The sequence below is a fragment of the Malaya genurostris genome, chromosome 2, assembly GCF_030247185.1.
Source record: "Malaya genurostris strain Urasoe2022 chromosome 2, Malgen_1.1, whole genome shotgun sequence".
Classification (NCBI taxonomy): domain Eukaryota; kingdom Metazoa; phylum Arthropoda; class Insecta; order Diptera; family Culicidae; genus Malaya; species Malaya genurostris.
This window is the reverse complement of record NC_080571.1, coordinates 318,335,399-318,356,336: the sequence shown is the minus strand read 5'-3', so window position 1 is coordinate 318,356,336 and position 20,938 is coordinate 318,335,399. Positions and strand designations below refer to the sequence as shown.

The window sequence follows — 20,938 nt, the reverse complement described above, 5'->3', positions numbered from 1 at the left end:
ATTCGTAAATAGTACGTTATTTTGATGTGATAACATGTGAGCTATTTGCAATATTTCTCAAAAACAGAAAAATATTGCGTTTGATGTTCAGTAAGTTAAAATCGATTATACCGATTGAGTATCACATGGAGGTTTTCTACCGTCACAGGTAACCTCAATTTTTCTGTCGATTCAGTAGTCACGCCAAATTATTTCTACGGATGTTGGCAAAATTTTACTGACTTTTAAACAGCTGAACATTCAGTAATCAGTTGATCTTGATAATTTTGTGAGGTTATGTTATGATCGTGTCAAACCTTATTAGATTTTACACGAACATGACATAACCTCACAATATTCGTTGAATGAACATCATTTGACAATTAACGGTGTTTTATTTACATGTTATTTCTAAATTCAAAACACATGATATTGGAAATGTGAACAAACCGCCGGTACATGTCAAACATGAGCGTTATTCATCACAAGTTCATTTGAGTTGTCGACTTGTAAAACCTAAAACCTCGTGTTAAATAGAACTCATTGTTGTAATCATGTTGCAAGTTGTTCGTTTACATGTTTTAATTACACGCATTTTTATTAATACTAACTTTTAAACAAACAACTTATGGCATAGAAACAATATATATTAAGTTCAATTTGTGAGCTCATATCGTGTTCGTGTAAAGAATATTTTGTGGAATGGTGCTGTATGTGACGTTTACTTCATTACCACCATTCGTGTAACATAAAAACTGTTTTCGATATTTCGTATTATAATTGTGTCTACTAAACCCACCCTCTCGACTACGACATGTGGTCTGATGTAAAATGAGAGCACCCGGAATATTTACTTTCACATTACAAACATCAATCAATGCATGAAACCATTTACATACGAAGGTTGATCTACAAAATATCTGGGTGATGTTGCCTCATATTACTTGTCATTGGTTAGGCCTTTTCGACGAATATGTCTCTTATTTGAAAGGCTTACCTTTACACCGGCTGGTTTTTTCCTAAACCAATTATGTACTTTTCAAGCTGTAACAATAACACTGTCAGGCTTTTAAATTATCTATATGCTTAATTGCCGCTTTCTCTTTAACTTGAATTAAAGCTGCCCACTTTCACGAGACTCCGTTCACTCAAACAGTTCCTATCACTTACTATGTCAGCTCATGACACGTTCTTCACTAAAACAGCAATTCAACTATTTCAACACTGGATGGAAATGCATCTAAACAAACTGAAAATCTCTCAAACAAATCAAACCACGCTAGCAAGAGAGTGGCCGGAACAAAATGTTTGTGCAAAGAAGCCAACCATAACGCGCCACTTGAGCAAAGAACCGAACGTTGTTTCATCTGCTCGATGCAACGGTGTGTAGACGACTTGTTTACTATCGATCGCAATTTTGCCCTCAGCCGTTAGCAGTCGAGTCGGAGATCGAGTACGAATAGCAACAAACAGTGTGATGAGCGGCTATCATCCAATCGAAATCACCTTGCCGCTTTGGTGGTTTCAACAAGACGACAATCTCCGTTGTAATGTCCGGACTCGCATGACGATCACACACGCAACTGAAGAAACCTCCGCCCATTAGCGGTTTACCTATACATGCAGTGGAACACCCACACAGATATTCAGATTAACTTGCAAACCCTTAGACAGTTGGTTGTGGTTCGTTTAGGTTTGAGTGACTTAAAGCGGAGCGAGCAGAGAAATATAGAAACAAGCAAATTTCCTTTCTAATGCCGATTTCAAGGTACCTTTGGATTTGTACTTGTAGTGACTCTGCGGATCTTGTATACTTCTCAGTGACTAGGACGGAGGAAACACTTACTGGTACCGGAACAAATCAATTATTCATTTATTCCGTCTAATTCATTTGTCAAAAGATAGCAATAACAAATCTGTTCTAAAGTCTCAAGTAACATATAATTGATGATAAATAAAATCGAACATAATAAATAAAATGAATGATTTTTCTGTTAACTTTTACGTTTTATTCACTTACTAAACAAGTTAGGAATAATTCGGTCTTCATATACGTGCAAGTAGTCTAATTGTTATATTCGATTAATATTCATTTATAGCATTTACAATTCATGACTAGTAATTAACGGAATTCACTTTATTTTTTACAGTATTATGAACAATAATATTTAAAGAAAGTTTGTACAATACAAAACTATTCGCATACGCTAATCCGAATGGGTAAAAAAATCAGTCAAGATATATGGGAAATAAACCGAAATCACAGAAGCGAAAAAAGTCTCGCACTAAAAACGATGGCTCAATGTAGTGTCGTGTAGGACCGTTGCAACTCCGCCGGACCCGATACGTTGCTGTTCGAGGAACTTCTTGCGTGCGACATAATATGCTCGACACGATTGGTGGTTTCCCTAACCACCCCGGAAAAATCCGATAAATCCGGTAGATCCAGCGTTATGTGTGCCGACAGGCGCTTGTAGACGGAACTGTTGGAATCTTTTTTCGGTCGTCGTGATTCCACGTACTTGAGCTGCTGCTTGAGAAATATTGCGTTTTTCAACGATTCCTGTATGTTCTTCAGCGACTGGTCCGCTGCCTCGATCTCTCGGATGGCACTGTAAGCATGATGCGATTGAATCATTGTACGTTTCACTTGCTTCCTAAAGTGCTAATGAGCCTTACCCAATCGCATATTCCATGTCATAGCATTTGCCTTGCAAGTCCTGTTGCAGTTGATACACTTCTCCTCGGCGATCAACGATGAGCGGTATAACCTTCCGAACGTGTTCTTGTATCCGATAGAATGCTAAACTTGGTTCGTTTGCGATTATATGCATGTTTTCTGAAATTTTCTCAGTAGCTGTTCCGAACAAGGGAAAATATTTTGATTTGTCATTACTGAGAATAAATATTTGAATTACTTACTCTTTCTGACTTTAACTTGCAGTTCTGGATCACTTACGGTGGACATTTTGCAAGAATGCCTGTTTAATTTTTCTAAAATTCACCTTCGCCCCAGAAATCGGAATCCTATGCAATAAAAATAAATATTGATGTTTTTCACAAAAAATTGTTGTTTACTTCTCAGTGGGTTTGCAGATTTGCACTCTTTCAATGAATTTTCTAACCTATTCTAACCACACATTTAACGAAGAATGCTCAGCTCAATTCAGAAAGACGTTCAAATTCAACTGAAGGCGAAACTACCCTCTTAGAAAAAAACGTTCAACGGTGGTCCTTCATTGGTCCAATACGTTGGATCATTCGTCCAATGAACGTCCAATCAATCGTTCAACGGGAGGCCAACACGGGACCTTCGTTTGCCGATTTGGAAACAGACCGAATGCTATTTTTTACGTTCAACAAACCCGGCAGACAGAGGTCCATTGTTGAACCATTTTTAATATGTGGAGTTGGACCCCCGTTGGAATAGTTTTACTGGAGAATTTCTGAAGTTTATTCCACTTATTATTTTAAACTAACACTACATACCTAGACAATACTTCTACTTCACGTAGAATAACAATAAATTTTTTTTCTATATGAAGGTAACACCTATTTTTCACACTATTTCTGCAAGAGAAAAAGCAGCAACAAACCGTTCCAGCAAACTGAAAGAATATTTCGTGCAGTATGTCGTTCAACAAGCACTCAACGGCCAACAAAATAGAACGGCCTGCTGAGAGGGTAACAGAATGCAGATCTCGGTCACCCCGGTGGTGTGATTGTCATCTGCATACAATTGGCTTGAAGCCGAAATTTGTGGTTCTTTTGGTTCTAGTTCGCTGTCAAATGCTGTGTTTAAGTAGTGTTCACATCTTTCTTCATGCGGTTGCACCAACATAAGTAAATGATTTCGATGGAATATAATCAAACTATAACAAACCACTTTTTGCCTTTCTCATATAGAAAGGCTATGCAATCACTGTGAAAATCGACTTTTTAACCGAGGCCCGGAGGGCCGAATGTCATATACCATTCGACTCAGCTCGACGAACTGAGCAAATGTCTGTGTGTGTGTGTCCGTCCGTGTGTGTGTGTATGTGTGTGTATGTAACAAAAATATGCACTCTCTTTTCTCAGAGATGGCCAAACCGATTTTCACAAACAAAGATTCAAATGAAAGGTCTCATAGTCCCATAGCCTGCTATTGAATTTCATTCCGATCCGACTTCCGGTTCCGGAGATATAGGATGATATGTACCAAAAAAGTGAAAAAAATATGCACTCATTTTTTTCAGAGATGGCTGAACCGATTTTCACAAACTAAGATTCAAATAAAAGGTATTATGGTCCCATAGTTTGCTATTGAATTTCATTTGAATGTGACTTCCGGTTCCGGAGTTATATGGTAATATGTGAAAATTTGAGAAAAAGTTTACACTCAATTATCTCTGGAACAACTCAACCGATTTTCGCAAACTTAGATGCAAATGAAAGGTCTTATAATATCCTAAAAATTTGTGGAACATTTTATCTGAATCCGACTTCCGGTTCCGGAACTAAAGCGTGATAAGTGGAAAATTACCAATTTTATTAGTATTTTTCCACGAACGATGGTTAAAAACAGGTACAAATCCCATAAAACTGTCTGATAAATTCTTCTAGTTTGCAGAGCTTGTTAGTTTGTGGGCATAAAAACTTAATTCGGCACTACTGGTCCCCTCTTTTCCTGTTCCGAGAGCACCGAAAATGGAGAAGAAAAACTCCTAAAACTAAATTCACTTCGATTTCTCTGCGATGCTTGAACCGATTTTCACAAATCTTGATTTGAATTGAAGTTCATACTGTCTTTAAACCTACTGTGAAATTTCATCTGGATCCGACTTCCGGTTCCGCAGTTACAGGGCGATGAGTGTCAAAGTTTTCAAATCGCCATATAGAGTGACAATATGTACAACACCGAAAGAAGAAGAAAACACAAAACGAACAAGGCGTGCTTACGTACACGTTGTGTAGTGATGTCAATAATAATAATAACAATCCTACTACATGTTTCAAGCTGCTGATTCATGCTGCTTAGCACGCAGTAGTAACAGAAACGCAGGTTCGTTTCGTTAGATTTAGTTTAATTGGTTTAAACGAAATATAGCATGAGATAGTAAGTATAAGTTTAACTACGTTCAAAACTGTTCCAATTTGTAGGTCATATTTGTTGGTAGCAAACGAACCAACTTCGACTATTCCGTTCATCTGAATCCGGTTTCGGGAGAATTGGAAATTGTCAAGGGGCAAATCACTCTAAACTCTAGACAATCTCATACTAATAAACTCATGTCATTCCAAAATAATTTTCTCTAATCTCATTTAATTCCAACTAGTCTACAGGGTCCGGCACTCGAAGTGTAACCAATTAAAAAGGCCATAAATTCAGTTTGGAAAATTACTTTTACTTAATTCAAAGTACAAAATGTGTAAAAATAATACAAAATTCAGAATCAACTCACTTTTGCTCGATATGACCACCTTTTGCCTTGACTTGATGACATGAGAGAGCGAAGGAGTTGCTTCGTTTGGCCGAAAGCGGTCAATTTCCGAACATTGTATTTTCTGACGAGAAAATTTCTCCAATTGAGCAATTCGTAAACTCTCAAAACGATAGGGTTTACTTGACCGACCGTTCATACGAGAATTTGAGTCATCGATTGGCCACCAGGAGGCAGTACCCGCAACAGATAATGGTTTGGGCCGCTGTAACCGCAGATGGGCGCTCTCCAATCGTTTTCATCGAGCCTGGCGTCAAGGTAAATGCGACATATTATCGGGAAAGTATTCTGAAGGTTGCTTTGAAGCCGTGGGCAGACAAACATCTCGGTGGCAGACCATGGACGTTTCAGCAGAACTCGGCACCGTCTCACAAAGCTCGAGTGAACCAAGAATGGCTGAAAAGCAACGTTCCGAACTTCATCACGTCCAAACAATGGCTCTCGAATTCACCAGTTGCGAATCCAATGGATTATTCTCTTTGGGCCATTTTGGAGAGCAAAGTCCGAACTAAAAGATACACCAGTTAGAGATGGTCGGGTATCGGGTATTTTACCCGAAACCCGACCCGTACCCGTACCCGACGGGTTTTTGGTCGGGTACGGGTAAAAATTTTTATTTTCAATCGGGTCCGGGTAAAAAAATTTACTGCTCACTCGGGTACGGGTCGGGTACGGGTAAAAAAATTTACCGCTCACTCGGGTACGGGTCGGGTACGGGTAAATTTTTTTTTCGGATCGATTACCCGACCATTTGTACTTCACATAAATATGTTTACACGTTGACGAGATTTTTTCATTGCAAAACAGTTCTTCCGAAAAATAATCAATTTGATTCAAGGGGTTTTGACATTCGCGCCTAGGACCAGACCTGTCAACTGGCATCTTTTTCCAGAAAAAAACATTTTTTTCTTCATGAAAAGTTATGTGAATATTTCCCGCCCTACTTTGTTTATAACATATTTAATAAGACACACTGCCTTAGCTCTATGATGTTGCGGTCGGAATCTACTTTTCACGTAGGTTTTAATGGGCTGCCATTTTAAAGCTGTTTAATGCACAATCCAGTAAAAATTATTTGATTCATATACTGCCCATACTCGCATATCAGTCCCATATCGATTTTCGCCAATTTTGAGTTAGCTTGAGGAATGGAGTCTTTCCTCAATATACTCTCAGAAATTGCAATGAAAGTTGAGGGTTTGTTCAGTAAAATATAAAAAAATATCAACTCATTTCTGTACCGCTAAAGTACCCGCATATCAGTCCTATTCAGTGCAAAATTTCAATAATTTCATTTGTTGCAATATTGGAATAGCAAAGGTGTATTTCCGATATTTCATGTAATAATACCAAGATTTAGCATTAGGGAGCAAAGCAAAGTCTTGGCATTACATTCCTTTCGTGGAATTTGGCCTTTCTGTTTCAACAGACTTCGCAGCCGATTCTTAGCGTACAGAATCATTGCATGGCTAGTACTATGAATTAATTTAAATCAAAATCATGATTAATTTTGCTTTGTAGTCAAAAATTGTAACCAAACAAATTTCCTACGAATGCTCAAACTACTTACACTTGAAGGACTCACTGTTCACCATGTTCAAAATTGAATTTTTCACACCGGGAATACACGTACATTGTTTGATTCTTTGGTCAATTCACGTAAACGAACTGATAACACACTATTCATTTTAGGGGATGTTCGCATAACATTCATTTTCGTCACGTATAATATTCAATATGACATTAGGAACCTTTTTACGTGATTTTTCAAGTGATTGAATGTGAATTTTTATTTGTGTGTCAAGATAATGAGCACGCTTACTTGTGGTTCTAAAGAATTGAATTAAAAGCCGCACTGTCTCGAAAAATTTGAGTAGATATTACTCGCTTTTGTTGACATTTGTAAATGAAAATAAAGTACCAAAGACATTGGAAATCTACAGGGTCCGCCATCTAACATTTATTTTTGAACTAGCGGTTATTTCGACATTGGTAACCTAAATGTCACTTCTGATTTGACAGAAACTTAGTTGTATCCTTCCGCTGAACGAAAATGGTTGTGTATACGGTTGAGGACCGCGTGAAAATAGTGCAGTTTTACTTTCAAAATCATGGTAATATTGCGGAATGTGTGCAAAAAAATCATCTTCTCGGATGAGGCACATTTTCATCTCGGCGGGTATGTTAATAAGCAAAATTGTCGCATCTGGAGACGGAAAACCCACACGTCATCCTGGAGAAGCCGATCTCAGAGAGTAACGGTTTGGTGCGGATTTTTGTCTGGCGGCATCATTGGGCCTTTTTTCTTAGAAAATGAGGCAGGAGCCGCCGCCACGGTCAATGGCGAGCGGTACCGCGTCATCATTAGCGATTGGTTCTTCCCGTTACTTGAAGAGGAAGACTTGGACACCTTTCGATTCCAACAAGTCGGCGCTCCGTGCCACACAGCCAACGCTACGATCGATCATCTGTGCACAGTCGGATGTCGTTTGGCCGCCTCGGAGCTGTGATTTGACACCGTTAGACTATTATCTTTGAGCGGCTGTCAAAGATAAGTGTTATGTGGACAAGCCAGAGACAATTCAAGCCTTGAAGGATAACATTCGTGCATCCATAGCTGAAATAAAGCTGCATACAATCGAAAATGTATTAAAAAGCTGGACCGACCGTATGGCGTACTGCAAGGCCAGCCGAGGCAGCCATTTGAATGAAATTATATTCCACAATTACCCGGAAGGATTGTACTTTAATATGAAAAAATAAATTTTGAATTCGGATGAACCGTTTGTTTTTTATGCATGTTTAAAAAAAAGTTACATTACATTATTCATGCTTCACAGTGTATTTATATGTTTATAAGTAAACAAGCATTTTAATGTATTTTTCTTACCAACTAGAGCCTGATACGGCTCGATATCGAAAACACTTTATTTTTTCCATACTGAATTTTGGTAAAATTTTTACTACTAATTCGGGTCGGGTACGGGTACAGGTAATTTTTAATCGGGTACGGGTCGGGTACGGGTAAATTTTTTTATTTTTTTTCGGGTACGGGTCGGGTACGGGTAATTTTTATTTATTATTGATCGGGTACGGATCGGGTACGGGTAATTTTTTTAATTTTCAATCGGGTACGGGTCGGGTACGGGTAAATTTTTTTGCTGATCACTCGGGTACGGGTCGGGTTCGGGTATAAGAATTTCTATACCCGACCATCTCTAACACCAGTCTCGAGGCGCTGAAAAAAGTTATTGTCCACGAGTGGGCCAAAATACCTGCAAGTCACATTCGGCCAAACGAAGCAACTCCTTCGCTCTCTCAAGTCATCAAGTCAAGGCAAAAGGTGGTCATATCGAGCAAAAGTGAATTGATTCTGAATTTTGTATTATTTTTACACATTTTGTACTTTGAATTAAGTAAAAGTAATTTTCCAAACTGAATTTATGGTCTTTTTAATTGGTTACACTTCGAGTGCCGCACCCTGTAGATAAGTTTGGGTAATTTAAAACTAATCCAACCTAGTTTTGCCTAATCTTGTTTGAAGTGTATCTGTCATTCGAGCTCCCACGCAGAGATGCCATTTATACAGATCTATCAGTATTATACAGATTTTTGCATCCGTATACAGATTTAATACAGATTTCTCAAATTAAATGCAGATTTATACAGATACCTCAAAAAGTAAGAAAGAAATAATGAAACTTTTCCGTCTGAGCTTGTTTGTTTGCCCATATTAAAATGAAAAATTTTTCGTGTAGCTGTTTAATGATGAACACTGAAATACATTTATATCATATATTGAAACCAATGTAAACTGATGTTCAAGGAAGTCATGGCGTCATGAAACTTTATTGTCAGACTGAAAAGTTGTATGACCTGACTTGTTGTCAGACTGAAAAGTTGTATGACCTGACTTGACGTTGCGTATTGGGCGTTTGAATTCCAGGTTCGAATTCCAAGTCATCATTTTCAAACGAAAAAAGTATATGGATTTACAATTCAATTGTGGTTGATAACAAAAACAATTAAATATCGTCGTTGAATGTTCTTGTCAGTGCGGCAAGGACTTATGATATAAAGGAATGCTCCTTGCATCTGCCATTCTATAACAATAATCTAATGGAATAACATCTTTAAACATCATTTTATTTCCGAAATTTCCTTTCATTAGTGAATACAGATAAATACAGATTTTTTATACAAAGCAATACAGATTTTCTATGAAAATATCTGGCATCTCTGCTCCCGCGTTTACAGCTTCTTATGTCAAAATAATGCTTTTCCAGATCTCGGCTAAACTTCTCTAATCCCATTCTAATCCAGCGAGATCCCTGCTAAACTTTTTTTACTCCCGGTAAAACTTGTTTGAGTTCAGACAAAGTTTAGAGTGATTTGCCCCTTGGAAATTGTGATTAGAAACTGCAAAAAGGATCTCACTCACTTTTCTTGGAGATGGCCGAATAGATTTTCACAAACTTATAGGTTCAAAAGAAAAGTCTTACAGTTTCATACGGAATTCCTTAATTTGTTGTGGATACTACTTTCGGTTCCGGAACTACAGGTTAAACAGGATTTATAGAGTTTGTGAGATTAGATCCGAACAAATTATCCTATTCCTATTCAATAAACAGTTGTTTTTGCGAATTTCACGGTTATATTCATGATGTAATGAGTAATATGAGAAAGGCATCATTACACCACTAGGTGGATAAAAATAGGTTTTATTTCTTATTCAAAAAAAAAGGTCAAATTACTTGTTTTGCAGAGAATACTAGACAAGAGTTATATTTATATTCGGTTTGAAGAAATTAACTTTTGACACCAGTGTGGTTGGTTGTATGGTATGAACGTAGCTTAAAATATTGTTGACAACAACGCCACCAAAACAAAATGCGTCGGTTTCAGGAACCAGCTTCCATAGCAGGGGGGTGGTCTCGGTTGATTCTTCAAATGGTCGTATGAGCAAGTGACAGTTTCGTTTTGTCTAATTCTTCTTCCATTAATTTCTAAACGGTTTCCACGTTTACCACTCAACTCTTTGTATAAAATGATACCTGAAACCATCGACTTCCAAACACAATTGTAAAATCAACGAAAAAAAAATATATTCGTGACGTAATGTGCTCAATATGTTGTTTCGATGTAATAACGTGTGATTTATCTGTAATATTTCCCGAAATCAAAATTATTGCATTTGATGTTCACTACGTCTAAATTTTTTAAACATCAATTGATAATCACATCGAGATTGTTACAATTATTTTTTGTTGTGTATACATGACCGAAGTGCATCTTCCTCAAATATCTCAATAAGCGTTCCAGTTGAAAAATTGCAATCGAAATTTATTATATTTATCAATTCAACCGAAACCACAGATAACGGATATACAGGCTCGATTTTTCAAAATCCTGTGTAAATTTCAAATTTGCTATACGTTGGAAACACTACTGCCACCTACTCAACTATTCGCCGCGATTTTTCAAAACGTTCCACTACGTTACGGATCGACAACAAAATCCTCTTGGCTGTTATATAAATTTTCCAACTACAACAATTTCAACACTTATCACACGATTTCCCTAAGTGCTAAAGATAACTTTATTTTCATGTCGCATAAATCACACGAGAATTCGATCGGAATAAAACAAAAATAAACTTGCCATTTTAACCAACAGCAAAACAAAATTCTTGCGTGAAGTGAATGTTGTATCCAAAAATGTGGTTGATGCGAAAGCGGCATTCAAATCGTGGTGGCATTTCGTGTCGATCGTGGTGACATCGTGACATCGTGACATCTGCAAGCGTTCGCCACGCTGATTGAGCAAATTTTACACACAGTTAATATGTGAGCCTGTATATCTCTGCGGGCAGGCGCGTATACAGGGGGGTGTTTTAGGGGTTCAAACCCCCTCCGAAACTCAAAAAAGTATGATATTATGTAAACCCTTTTTTTTTCAAATAAGTAAAAAATAAAATGAATAATTTTCAACAAACGACTCCACAATAAAAAAATTTCAAATAATTATATAAAAAGTTCCATTTGTATGGAAATTAATCAACATGTTCTGAAACACCCCCCGAAATTTTTTTCTGGGTACGCGCCTGTCTGCGGGATATCGAAAAACCGATACGCAATTCCCAATATTTTTTCGTGAAATGAACAAAAAATTTTACGTACATGATTGCTGTATAGAAACGGTCAAGTTGTCCAAGAATTAAATTTAATTCAACCAAAGTGAGAAGTTTCTCAATCGTTGTAGTCGGAAAATTTTCATAATAGATACAGGATTTAAACAAAAATGCAACCTGAATATCTATTTTACGTGGTCATGTTAAACGTAAATCAATATATGAATAAGAAAATGCAATTTGAATTTTGAGTGTTTATCTATTTTCACAGTTTTTAGTTATAAATAATTATACTGACATGAAATTGCAAGAAGAACGCATACTAACCCACTGTTCCCAGGTTAGAAAACCAATCAGTTGAATTTACTCAAAAACCGCTGAACTCAATCTTATCATGTAGAAAAACTGTCAAAGCAAAATTAGCCGCTCGGGATTTCAGTTTGCAAAAAATAGGTTTGTTTCGTCGGCAATTGTGAAAATTTGCGTAATTTTTCGTTTGAAACTTGTTGAACATTTCCGAACACTGAAAATCGACTATGTCCGACATCGACGATGATTTCATGTGTGAAGATGAAGAGGATTACGGTCTGGTGAGTGTTAAATGTTACTGAATTTAGATGGAAAATTTCATTGATCACACAGGACATGGTTATGACTGACTATTTACATTTTGTCCGCTACAGGAATATTCCGAAGACAGTAATTCGGAGCCAGATGTGGATTTGGAGAATCAATACTACAACAGCAAAGCACTGAAGGAGGAAGCTCCGTTGGAGGCACTGAAGTCATTTCAGAAAGTGCTTGATTTGGAAAATGGTGAAAAAGGAGAATGGGGATTCAAAGCACTTAAGCAAATGATCAAAATCAATTTCAAACTGGTATGGTTATGGTTTTACCAAGTGCTGTTTAAATCAAGCTACGAAAAAATGTTTATTTTTAGCAAAACTATCAGGAAATGATGGCCCGGTACAAACAGTTATTAACGTACATCAAAAGTGCAGTGACAAGAAATCATTCGGAAAAGTCTATTAATTCTATTTTGGACTATATTTCCACGTCGAAAAATGTGAGTTTTGGAAAAATCATTGTTTATTATTTCTTAACTTGGCTCTCTACAGATGGAACTCCTTCAAAACTTTTACGAAACCACCCTGGAAGCTCTCAAGGATGCTAAGAACGATCGGCTTTGGTTTAAGACTAACACAAAGCTAGGCAAACTGTACTTCGATCGAAATGATTTTGGTAAACTTCAGAAAATACTCAAACAACTTCATCAATCCTGTCAGACAGACGATGGCGAGGACGATTTGAAAAAGGGTACGCAATTACTGGAAATTTACGCTCTGGAAATTCAGATGTACACCGTACAGAAGAACAACAAAAAGTTGAAAGCATTGTACGAACAGTCCTTGCACATCAAATCGGCTATTCCCCATCCACTGATCATGGGTGTGATCCGGGAGTGTGGAGGTAAAATGCACCTTCGAGAGGGAGAATTTGAGAAAGCTCACACTGATTTCTTCGAGGCGTTCAAAAATTATGACGAATCGGGTTCGTCAAGGCGCACAACTTGCTTGAAATACTTGGTGCTTGCCAATATGCTTATGAAATCCGGCATCAATCCTTTCGATTCACAGGAAGCGAAACCATACAAGAATGATCCGGAAATTTTAGCCATGACCAATCTGGTGGTGAGCTATCAAAACAATGACATCATGGAATTTGAGTCCATTTTGCGAAATAATCGGAACAATATCATGGCCGATCCGTTCATTCGGGAACACATTGAAGATCTGCTGCGAAATATTCGTACACAGGTACTGATCAAACTGATTCGCCCGTACACCAAGATTACGATTCCGTTTATTTCGAGCGAACTGAACATCGAACCAGTGGAAGTGGAAAGTCTTTTGGTGTCCTGCATCCTGGATAGGTAAGTGATACTACAATGATGTGTCAATGGCGAAACATATCTGCATCGTTTCCAATTCCAGCACCATCCAGGGTCGAATTGATCAGGTCAATCAGGTGCTAGAACTGAACAAGGAGGCACGTTGTGGAGCTCGTGATAGCGCTATTGAGAAGTGGTCCAACCAGATTAATTCGGTACAAACAGCCATCATCAACAAGATGGCTTAAGGCATGTTGCTTGATAGGTTGGATAGGCCCACACTCTCGTTTGCCAAGTTTATGGTTGTCACGCGGAACAGGAATATTTGAAATGAATCATTCAAAAAAAAAGAATAAATAATTTACACAACCGCTTGTTATGATATATGAAGTGTACTTTAATGATTACTTATTGAGAAGTGTGTGTTACTTAACGCATTAACCATACAGTTTCCACCGTGCTTCTTCGTTTGTTCCATCGTCTAACTTTAATGAAAAGTGTCACAACCGACAAAAGTATGGTTATGACAATCATTACTAAAAATATGATCAATCCACTTCCTTCGTGAACATGAAGGCATTGCTCGTCGTCAACAGAGCAAATAATATTCGCGAAACCAGCCTGAACAATGCTATTCGATTTATCTAAACTGGGTACGGGCTGCGGAGGCATTTGAAGTCGTTCCATCCTTGGACCGCCACAAAACGCACCTCTATGATTGAGATATCTAACCAGTCTTTTATCGCGACGATCGTCGGGACTTGCACAGCGCAAATCATCCAGCAAGTACTGAAGGTCATCGTTCTCGTACAGAAGAGGTAGAATTTCATCAACCAACCACTGCTCGGAACAACTGCAGTTCAGTGGGTTGCCTTGAAGATTAACACCTTCGAACAAACTATACCAATCAGTTAGATTATCCGGAATGGATGTAAGCTGATTGTAACTCAAATCGAGCTGCAAAATAAGAACAGTTGAGAACAAAATCCTGTCTATTCAATTCAACTTACCTTGCACAGATTATTCTCTACAACAAATGCTTTAGAATCGATACGGCGCAGTTTGGGGCAGTTCGAGATACGTACTTCAACACAATCCCGTTCTTTGGAGTCATCCGCACCAACTGTCAACGATTAGCATTAGAAATTATTGACTGGTCAAAGTACTAGCGATAATAGTGACTCACCAAGTTTCCAAAATGCAAACTCTACAATCTCTTCCAAATTTGGCATAAAATTTAATGATAAAAGCTTCAACGATGCCTTGCTATCAAAGAATATACGATCCATGGGGTTACCATCCAAAATCAACGTATTCAGCGTGGGGCTCAGGTCACGAGGGATATACTTTAGCAAGTTATAGGACAAGTCTAGTTCCGTTAGCTCCGGAAAGAAGTTACCCACGAAACCTTCCAACCGGTTGTTGCTTGCTTCCAGAATTGACACCTTTACCGCGTAGCCCGGGTTTATGTCTAACAACCCGTTATCTCGTAGATTCAATATTCGAAGAGTGTTCGGTATGTCACCGAACGGCCAGCGTTCTAGGCCGTTGTTGGAAAGGTTTATCATCGCTAGCGCTACCGGAAGAACAAGATTTGCTTCCACATTCACAATTGCATTGTACGAGATGTCTAATCGTTCTAGTTTCGACATGCTTTCAAACGCAACGGATTCGATGGAACTGATGTCGTTGTGTGCAAGATAAAGAGCTTCTCTGAAAGAGGGATACGGGTCAACAATGTTAAAAAAAAAGAATTACATATCATATTGGAATTCATTACTTACAGTTGGTTCGAACTGGCAAAGGTATTGGCACTAACAGAGCTCAACTTATTCCAGTTCAAATTAAGCACCTTCCAACTGGTAACAGTGTCACTATTCCAATGGTAGATTTCACAATTTTCCAACCGTACCGTGGTGGCATTCTGGACGGAACGAATCAGCTGCGGCGAGATCGTCTTCAGCTTGTTATGAGAGAGATCGAAGACTTCAAGGCTCTCGAACCGAGCACGCTCCAGAGCGGTTACCGTGACCAGGGAATTATTCGACAAGTTCAGGTGAACGAGTTTATTTTCTGTGGCGAAAAAATCTGTGGACACCGAAGATGTTCGTTAGTTTAGAGGGTAATAATTATTTAGCCAATTTTGTTAGTACCTTTGACAATATTGTTCAAATTGTTGTTGGTGATGGTAAGACTTACTAAATTCTTGAAATTTTCAAATGGTTCACTCGGAAGTGATCGAATAGAATTATTCTGGAAACTTAGTTCCACTATGTTGGCACTGATTTCTAACCTAGGGAAAAATTGATAATTAAATGAAAATATTAAATTAGAATAAGAATCCTACAGATTTTTTTTCAAGCTAGAGAAAAAATTATGAGCTAGAAAAAAAATTATGATGATGATAGAAAATGGGCGAATTTATCTTAATAGATAGTTTTATTTATTGTATATTAATTTACTACCACTGGTCTTCAAAATTTCCGATGTGCGTCAATTATGGGATCAGTTATACAGGAGACATAACATACAGGAGACCTTTCGGCGAAATGGCTTTCGGCGAAACGGCTTTCGGCAAAATGACCATGATCCGTCAATTATAACGTTTTGGTTTGTTATTTATATTATTATGTGTATTATTTTCTTCAATCGATGGATATATTGGATACGATTTCAGAGATATCATTCTTTGGAACTTACTCGCGCTCAGTCAAGTCTCCAAAACGACTCGATTTCATGATTTGAGAAATCGTTCGCACGATTTAAAAAAAAAATCTTGGACCAACCAAGTAGATCCTGATTTGTATTGGATTCTGGAACTGAATTCAGAACTTCGATTCTGGTTCATCTGAATTCTGAACTTAGGATTCAAGGTTTGGAGTTTATAAAAAAAAGGTTCAGAACTTAGTACTAGAATACAGGTTAAAAAATTAAAAGGTAAGACTCTGGAACTAAAACTTAGTTCTACCTTCTGGAACTAGATTTTTGGAACTGATTTCTTGACTTAATTTTGCACCTGAGTTTAGTGTCTTAATTTAAGATATGAATTCTAGATCTGATTTCTGGAATAACTAACTTCTAACTTTTGAACAATAATTCAATAATAATAATAATAATGGACCATTTTCTCTAGCATTTCATAGAGTGCCCCTATTAAATGGTCAACCAAGAAATAATGACCAAAAAGATTCTGCTGTGCATTCGGCGCAACAATTTAATTTGAGTTGCTTCAATACGGCACTTAACGGGTGGCAACTAAAATGTTGGAATTTCTTTCTCAAGCTGTCAAAAAAAGACAAACATACTTGGAGAAGATCTGATTTATTGAAATTAAAGATACATTGTTCATTGTTGAAAAAAAATTAGTGAACATTTGAAAACGGTCCGTAATCGGATGTTCGGCGAAGCTTCCGTTTGATGTCGGAACAGGAGCGTTGTACGGCCTTCATGTCAACTTTGCGGATGCATCTCTTGATTCTTCCAATCAACTGTTTGCAATTCGTGGCTCTCCAGTTATTTTTGTACACCAAGAAACTCAAAACCCCCAAGAAATCTTCGATTGGGCGACACTGAGGCAGATTTGTCGGGTTGTGGTTTTTGGGTACAAATGAGATCGAATGGGTATTCAGGAACGATTGTGTTTTTTTTGGCGTAATGCGATGACGCTTTATCCGGCCAAAACACGTATTGGCCATCAGCATGATGTTTTTGAAGAAACGAGATCAAAATTTTCTTCAAACATTCGTTCTGGTACACATCTTGATTGATTGCCAAACCAGAGGGCTTGAACCATGGCTTAGAAATACCTTTCTCGGAAATGTCAATGTACAGCATCACTATCTGTTCAAACTTATGTTTAAACTAATATTTTATGTTCGGATGTACAGTAGAACTATCCGTTGAATAGTATCGATCGTTTGCGGGAATTTGCGTCTTCGAAAGAGGGAGGTAACTTTCGTCGTCCAAAACAAAACTTTTTCCGGAAAAATTTTTAATCAACCAGCGGCATTGGGAATTCAGCGTTGAAATCTGTGCGTCAATATATCCCAGGGCTCATGTCTTCTTTCGGTACTTTATTCCGAGTCTTTCCAATGTTTTGCAGATGTACTGGTGAGACAGTTGATCTTTTTTGCGGCATCCCTTTGGCTCAGTGAATCCTTGTTGTTGAAGGCACGAGAAAGAGAACGAAGTCCTTTTGCTTCCATAATTTTGGTTTCCACTACCTTCCTTACGAGCAGTTGTTGGGCATCTTAGGATATTGTAAACTGTCGAAGCCGCAACATTTTTGCTTTTAAAATGTTGTACCGTATACTATTTGCCGAGATTTCTGTGCAGTTCGTAGAGCTGTACAATGCGCTCGTGAAATACTTCTTGTTTCGACGGCATTTTGAGCCAAACTGAGCAAGCATGAACAAAACAGAAAATACTAACAGAAAGAGGAGAAAGAGAGCTAACACATACACACTCTTAGTTCTTTCTGAGCTTACAGGCCTCGAAAAAATTCCAAAATTTTAGTTGCCACCCGTTAATTCTTTTCGATTCTGTCAGCAACTGGACCATTTAAAGCTAGCGTTCAACTAATGAGATGTAATGTTCCATCAGGGCAACGCCTGGCCACATACGTCAACAATTACTCGTAGGAAATTTTGGAAGCTTGGTAGCGTTTTCTCGCTTTGCAAAACTTTCGCAGTGAAATTGGTACCAAGAAGAGACTGTGAAAATCAATTACAAGTGTTTTTCGGCAATCCTTCATCCTGAAATACCCCAGAGTCAGAATTCAAGCTTGCGCTGTTTCTTCACTCCAGGAAAATGTTCGTTTTGAAAATGTAGGAACAAAATCTCATTTCTCAATACAAGTTTTCAGAATTTGAAGTTTTTCATACAGGATCTGAATAGGATCGAACTGAAAAACCTAATTTTCAATAACTCTACTGTGAAACCGTTCCCTGGAATGAATACAAATATAACATCCCTGTAAATGCCTAATTCATAATATACCTTACCTATGAGAGCACTCACTATGGTATCACACAGTTCGAACGATTTCAATAGTGCAGATAATTCAACTGCATCAAAAGTTATTTCCTCGAACGCGTCCATTTTTCCATTTGAATGATGTAGCGAAATGGCCGGTACAAATAACATTAAATTTTAACAGAAGTATGAACAAACTAAAAATTACCGAATCATTCGTTAGATTCATTTGGTTTCCATTTTACTGTAGTTGTTTGACAATTCAGCAATTACCGAACGATCGGCAATCAATTCAACTGCTGAACCGATTACCGAACGTTCAGCTGTCGAAAATTCGGTAAAAAATTACCAAGTTCTTCCGCCTCTTGTTGTAGCCGAGCTATCGCTTGCTTCCAAAACTTTGCACCCGGGGCACCATCTGGTCCGGTTGGTTCAGTGCCCACATAATTCCCCGTGCACGGACGCCAATATTCTATCCACGCGTCAATGCGGGTATTCACCGTGCGTACATTGAACGGAATCTGAAAGGTTTGAAAAGACCTTCAACCATCTAAAACGACTCGATAAGCTCCTCTCCATCTAATTTGAGAGAGCTTAGTCGATTTCTGCTAAATCTTCAGCTATAAAAACGGCTCCCGCAGCAAAATCACTTCGATTATATCAGCGACCTTCGGAAGCAGCAGAACAACCTCTAAAACCCTTTCGGTAGCAACATTTGGAAGCAGCAAGTTTCTGGAATCAGTAACGATACGGTGGATACCGGTTCAAAAAATTTAGTTCTTCAGGAAGAATAAGCGAACAATAGTTGTTTGTTGAAGAACGATAACTTTATAATCTTTTCAAAAGAAAGAAAAATGATTGAATTCTATAAGAAAGTGCATTACTAACTGTATATTTAGATATGGTCGTAGTTTCTAAGAATGTAGTAGAAATTGCGTGTATTTAACGGTCTCTGTAAAAGTGTACAAAAGTGAACGATTATTACTTTAAATACTTGCGAAAAAGTTACTGCAGTCGCTATTAAAAAGTTTGTTACCAACAAAATATAATTATTTTCTCTTGTATTTGTTTTGGCGGAAACCTACAAAATGTCTGAAGAACCAATGAACGGCACAGGGCAGCTAACTCTTTCGGTAAAACTATCGAGTTCTGAACGATTCTTTGAAATGAACTGTTTTGTACATCTCTAACTAGACCATTGGAATCAGTCCCTTGGAACACGACAACTACTACCACAAAACTTTCCTTTGAGTTTCGGAATACTTCGCACACGACTGCTACAAGTGTTAAACTCGCATTTTATTCCTATTTAAATTCCATCAGAATCAAACTTGCGATATTAACCTACACCTAACGTATTACCAACTACGGTTTGAGCTTCAGTAAGCGTTTTTGTCAATATGCTTGTCCACAAGTGTACTTTACAAGTGAAACATGTTGAGCATAACAATATCACTAGCACTCAAAAAGTAAGGTTTGTACAACAATATGGAGAACGTGTCACTTGAGCCATACCGTACTGGTTCCTGATAACAAGACTTTCAACGTTATAGCAAATTGATTATTGCTCAATTGAGAATGAGTAACTGGTTGGGTTGTGCTACCAAATTTCCCCTTCGAATGCGAACACAAGGTTTGTTTACTTTTCATCGGAACTTGCCAGATACCTTATCTATTCATATGCTATCATTGATTCGCACGATAAATAAACCCCACTGAATGCTTAGTAGAGTAAAGCGCTTTTAAATGAAACACAAACCTCAATATCAAGTTCGAGTCGAATCACTCGACGGCATTGATTATTTTTATCAGAAAACCTACAGTAAGAAAATTTCTTCGAAAAAATTATCTGTCTTCTAGTCTTGAAATATGATGCCTCCTTACTCAATAACTACTTACTTAGGTAGGTACGGGAATTGTAGATCCTTGAAAAACGCTCGTATACTCGGTGCTTTGCCGCTCGCCACATCCTTGGCTACCGGCCACAGGATGTTACGCAAGTCGAAGTAATTTGACGGATGTTGCTGGTGTTGGTCCCACACATTTCCTAAACATTCCACGATAGTGGTTAACTCTTCCGTATCCTCCAAGCAATGACAAACTGCACACATGTCCACGATTGGAGCGGTATCCGCCCGAAGGTATGTTGCACTGAGAAGTAAAGTGCAACATGTCCACACAAGACAATAATCTAAATGTCGTAACATGTTTCAAGATGATGTGTCGGTAATGTTACATGCTTTCAAATGAGTTACACTAGGAAGACTAATGTTTCATGTGAAACTCATCGTGCTCGCAATTTTTCCGAATACAATCGGTGCATTGTATCGCAAGATAAGCGACCGCCTTATCAAAATGCGGTACTTTTTTATGGAATATAACGGTGTACAAGCTGTGTTTGGTTATTCAGAAGAAAGAGAACCAAGTATATTGACGCATTTGTGAGCAGGACTCAAAACCCTAAAACCGTTCGACATTTCT

The 20,938-nt window shown here is 38.0% G+C and overlaps 4 protein-coding genes across 5 annotated transcripts in view; 1 reads left to right on the top strand and 3 right to left on the bottom strand.

The window, feature by feature from the left end:
* LOC131431246 (very long-chain-fatty-acid--CoA ligase bubblegum) overlaps positions 1–1,355 on the bottom strand; it is an 89,951-nt gene extending 88,596 nt beyond the window's left edge. Inside the window, exon 1 of the mRNA XM_058596847.1 lies at positions 977–1,355. The gene's annotated coding sequence lies outside the window, so the exon portion shown is untranslated. The remainder of the gene's footprint in view (positions 1–976) is intronic.
* Positions 1,356–1,965: 610 nt separating this feature from the next.
* Positions 1,966–3,100, bottom strand: LOC131427631 (BLOC-1-related complex subunit 8 homolog). Of its 2 annotated transcripts, XM_058591008.1 has the most exons (4): positions 3,058–3,100; positions 2,902–3,006; positions 2,659–2,836; positions 1,966–2,591 (listed from the first exon to the last, which is right to left on the bottom strand). In XM_058591008.1, exons 2-4 carry the CDS (start codon positions 2,945–2,947, stop codon positions 2,279–2,281), a joined length of 537 nt encoding a protein of 178 aa, XP_058446991.1. In that variant the 5' UTR covers positions 2,948–3,006; positions 3,058–3,100; the 3' UTR covers positions 1,966–2,278. The 2 variants fall into 2 exon arrangements, with proteins under 2 accessions (XP_058446991.1, XP_058446990.1); XM_058591007.1 differs by having other exon boundaries at positions 2,902–3,091.
* An 8,911-nt stretch (positions 3,101–12,011) lies between these two features.
* On the top strand, positions 12,012–13,867 carry LOC131431245 (COP9 signalosome complex subunit 2). Its single transcript, XM_058596845.1, has 5 exons — positions 12,012–12,182; positions 12,276–12,470; positions 12,533–12,658; positions 12,711–13,525; positions 13,587–13,867. The coding sequence occupies exons 1-5, from the start codon at positions 12,129–12,131 to the stop codon at positions 13,729–13,731; spliced, it is 1,335 nt and encodes a 444-aa protein (XP_058452828.1). The 5' UTR covers positions 12,012–12,128; the 3' UTR covers positions 13,732–13,867.
* On the bottom strand, positions 13,857–20,722 carry LOC131431244 (leucine-rich repeat-containing protein 15-like). The gene is made up of 6 exons (XM_058596844.1): positions 20,357–20,722; positions 15,637–15,776; positions 15,268–15,571; positions 14,670–15,196; positions 14,494–14,606; positions 13,857–14,440 (listed from the first exon to the last, which is right to left on the bottom strand). Exons 1-6 carry the CDS (start codon positions 20,662–20,664, stop codon positions 13,913–13,915), a joined length of 1,920 nt encoding a protein of 639 aa, XP_058452827.1. The 5' UTR covers positions 20,665–20,722; the 3' UTR covers positions 13,857–13,912.
* Between the last annotated feature and the right edge of the window lie 216 nt (positions 20,723–20,938).

Coding starts and splice junctions, on each gene's coding strand:
- LOC131431244 (XM_058596844.1), bottom strand. CDS start 20,664: ATGTTACGACATTTAGATTATTGTCTTGTGTGGACATGTTGCACTTTA. Junction 15,572..15,636: donor TTTGAACAATATTGTCAAAG/GTACTAACAAAA, acceptor CGGTGTCCACAG/ATTTTTTCGCCACAGAAAAT. Junction 14,607..14,669: donor GTTTGCATTTTGGAAACTTG/GTGAGTCACTAT, acceptor AATCGTTGACAG/TTGGTGCGGATGACTCCAAA.
- LOC131427631 (XM_058591008.1), bottom strand. CDS start 2,947: ATGTCCACCGTAAGTGATCCAGAACTGCAAGTTAAAGTCAGAAAGA. Junction 2,837..2,901: donor GCAAGTTAAAGTCAGAAAGA/GTAAGTAATTCA, acceptor TGTTCGGAACAG/CTACTGAGAAAATTTCAGAA. Junction 2,592..2,658: donor GACATGGAATATGCGATTGG/GTAAGGCTCATT, acceptor TCATGCTTACAG/TGCCATCCGAGAGATCGAGG.
- LOC131431245 (XM_058596845.1), top strand. CDS start 12,129: ATGTCCGACATCGACGATGATTTCATGTGTGAAGATGAAGAGGATTAC. Junction 12,471..12,532: donor TCAAAATCAATTTCAAACTG/GTATGGTTATGG, acceptor GTTTATTTTTAG/CAAAACTATCAGGAAATGAT. Junction 12,659..12,710: donor ATATTTCCACGTCGAAAAAT/GTGAGTTTTGGA, acceptor GGCTCTCTACAG/ATGGAACTCCTTCAAAACTT.